We start from the raw sequence: 2,713 nt of genomic DNA, 5'->3' as shown, positions 1-2,713 counted from the left end.
GTGGGTAGTAAGGCCCCTCCCAATGCTCCACCTTGGACAGGTGCTAAGGTTGCCAACTAAGCAAAAAGTCTGATGTGGCATGCTAGTTAAGAGGAGAAAGAATAGTATGGTGACCCCAGGAGGAAACAGTGCTAAGCACGTGTACCTAGGTGGAAGAACAATTTTGAGTCTATAACTAATTAAATGCATGAAGCTTAGCACCTTTGCATTGGGACTTGAGTTGCTAAGGCATTTAATATACTTAGCACCTCATCTAAGCACCTTTGCATTGGAGGAGGTCTAACATAGGTGTGGTGTCATGCAAAGCTCCATTTATTGAGATCTCCCATTTATTAGGTTATAGACTCATACTGCATTAGGACATGTGATGTTACAGTAACTAGCTAAATTACTAGAACTACCTCTCTCTTCGTTAACTCATTGCCACATAAACAAATTTGTTGAGTTGGACTTGAAGTTACTTCCATTGTGGCTAGTATTACTCTCACTGTGGGTAGTCTAACATGGTTTATAGTTTGTATTTACTCAGCCAGGCTAAACTGAGCCACAAATGCAAGTAGCCCAAAAAATTATGAAAGAGCCCTAAGCTCCCAACCATAAAGACTAATTGATTGCAGTTTAAGGAGTTAACATTTGTAAGCTTTAAGCTTTTAAAGTAGTACTTCTTTCATTTCAAAATAGATGATCCAAGTTTACACTAACTTTAGTAATCTATTTTGAAACGGAGGGAGTAGTCTTGATGACATCAATTTTCTCTTCTTATCCATATGCATATGCATGCAATTTTAAACCTTTGCTATTTTTGCTTGCGAGGGAACAACATATACAGAAGTATATGTTGAGGTTTGTTCCGGTTGCACAAAGGTTGTTACGATCTCGAACATAATTAACACGAATTAATACAGCCAGGTCGGCCAGCTTACGCCGATGAGAGAGAAATGCTCGCCCCAGATTAAACATGTGCCTTTCCACCAAGAAGCCGACAGACGAAGAAGGCCGGCCAATCTATCTCGACGGCCATGGCGGTCTTGTAGTCACGGAGGCCACGGAGGTGGTCCGTCACCTCCTCCATGGCGCCACTTTCGAGATGTAAAATGTACATGCACCGGCACCGGTCAGTGATCAACACCGTGCCGCTCCTGTCCCCGGTGCACATGCACCGTGGCCTGTCGACGATCTGATTCTGCTCGGGTGTCATCTCGACCACCCTATCGCGGCTCCAGTCTCCGCCGCAACCCTCGTTGCTCCCTTTGCCGCCGTCCCGCCGCGTCCAGATCTCCACCTGGGGGTCTTGGCTCGACAGGCAAAGCGACGACAGAGTCGCCGCCTTGTTTGGCGCGACGCTCAGATGCGGCGACTCGTACAGGGGGAGGTCGCCTGCCGGCGGCGGGGTCTGTAGCTCCTGCAAGGAGGCGTGGCGAGTGGCGGCGTTCACGTCGAGGACGTGGAACTTCACCAGGTCCCAGAGGACCCAGTGCGCCGTCCCGTGGCTCACGACGGCGCTGCGCCGCTTGAACGGCCCGAAGATGCCGCGCTCTACCGGGTCGAAGCACTCGCTGGGCGCGCTCCAGCTCGGCTCACCGGAGGAGAACGTGCGGAGAACGTAGTGCCGCCGGTCGTCGCTGACGCCGACGACCAGCACCTTGAAGGAAGCCGGGTCCGGGGATTGCCGCTGGCCTTCGTCGGGGCAACAGTCCGCGCCGGTGAGGACGGCGTGGGCGCTCGTGCCAAAGTAGTCGAAGAACCAGTCGCAGCGCAGCGGGGGGAGCACGTGGCACGCGCCCGAGAGCAGGTTGCACACGGCGAGGCGGTCGACGCCGAGCTCTGGCTCCGCTTCCGTCTCCGTCTCGGCGCCGGCGCCGAAGCGCACGAGGAGCACGCCGCGGTGCGAGGCGAGCGGCACGACGCGGTCGTCGAGGAGTCCGGTGGCGCCCGGGACGAAGGAGCCGAGCAGGGGACGGCCGGGGCCGAGCACCGACCCCGGCGCGCGGACGAAGCTGGAGCCCGGCGGCCCTGCCCCGCCGCGGCACCGCTCCCGGCCGAGGAAGCCGACGAGGGAGGAGCAGTGGCACGCGCCCTCCGGCCAGCGGCGTCGCAGGAAGGACGGCTCGGTGACGAGGTCGCGCCAGCGCTTGCGCGCGGCCGCGCAGCGGAAGAGGTCGTCGACGCCGGGCACGCGCGCGAGGATCTCCAGCACGACGTGCTCCGGCAGCCTCACCAGCGAGGGCGCTTCCGGATCCCTCATCTCGATCTCTCCCCGCGACAGGATGGCCACAGCCCCATTATTGTTGTACTACTAGTACTACAAAGTTTGCGTACATGCGCCGCGCCCGGACATTCCGCCGAGGGAAAAGGCGAAGTATTTTATTAGAGGGTGGGGCTAGATCTCGTGAGACTTAACAAAAATAACATAGTAAAAAAGAAAAAGAATATTTGAAAAAAAAATTAACGGATGTCCACGCAAGATCGCACGAATATAACATCGATGAGACTCCGTTAAGTCTCAGTTAACTGAGGTTTAGAAATCTCGTCTATTAGAACACCTACAACCGGACTTTTCAAATTGATCACTGACCCAATCGAACTCCTCAAAGCTTTTCTATATGTTTCGGCTGTCTAGCACTCCTCACATTTAAGTCATACATGAGGCAATATATCCCGAAAAAATGAGGCAACATGAGAAGTGCTCGGATGTGTCCGATCAATTGCCACA

General features: G+C 54.4%; 1 protein-coding gene across 1 annotated transcript; it reads right to left on the bottom strand.

The window, feature by feature from the left end:
* Positions 1-734: 734 nt before the first annotated feature.
* On the bottom strand, positions 735-2,376 carry LOC119330335. The gene has a single exon (XM_037603441.1). It carries the CDS (start codon positions 2,243-2,245, stop codon positions 953-955), a length of 1,293 nt encoding a protein of 430 aa, XP_037459338.1. The 5' UTR covers positions 2,246-2,376; the 3' UTR covers positions 735-952.
* Between the last annotated feature and the right edge of the window lie 337 nt (positions 2,377-2,713).

This window comes from Triticum dicoccoides, chromosome 7A (assembly GCF_002162155.2).
Source record: "Triticum dicoccoides isolate Atlit2015 ecotype Zavitan chromosome 7A, WEW_v2.0, whole genome shotgun sequence".
Taxonomy (NCBI): Eukaryota; Viridiplantae; Streptophyta; class Magnoliopsida; order Poales; family Poaceae; genus Triticum; species Triticum dicoccoides.
Note: the sequence above shows the minus strand (reverse complement) of the source record. Positions and strands in the feature narration are given on the sequence as shown.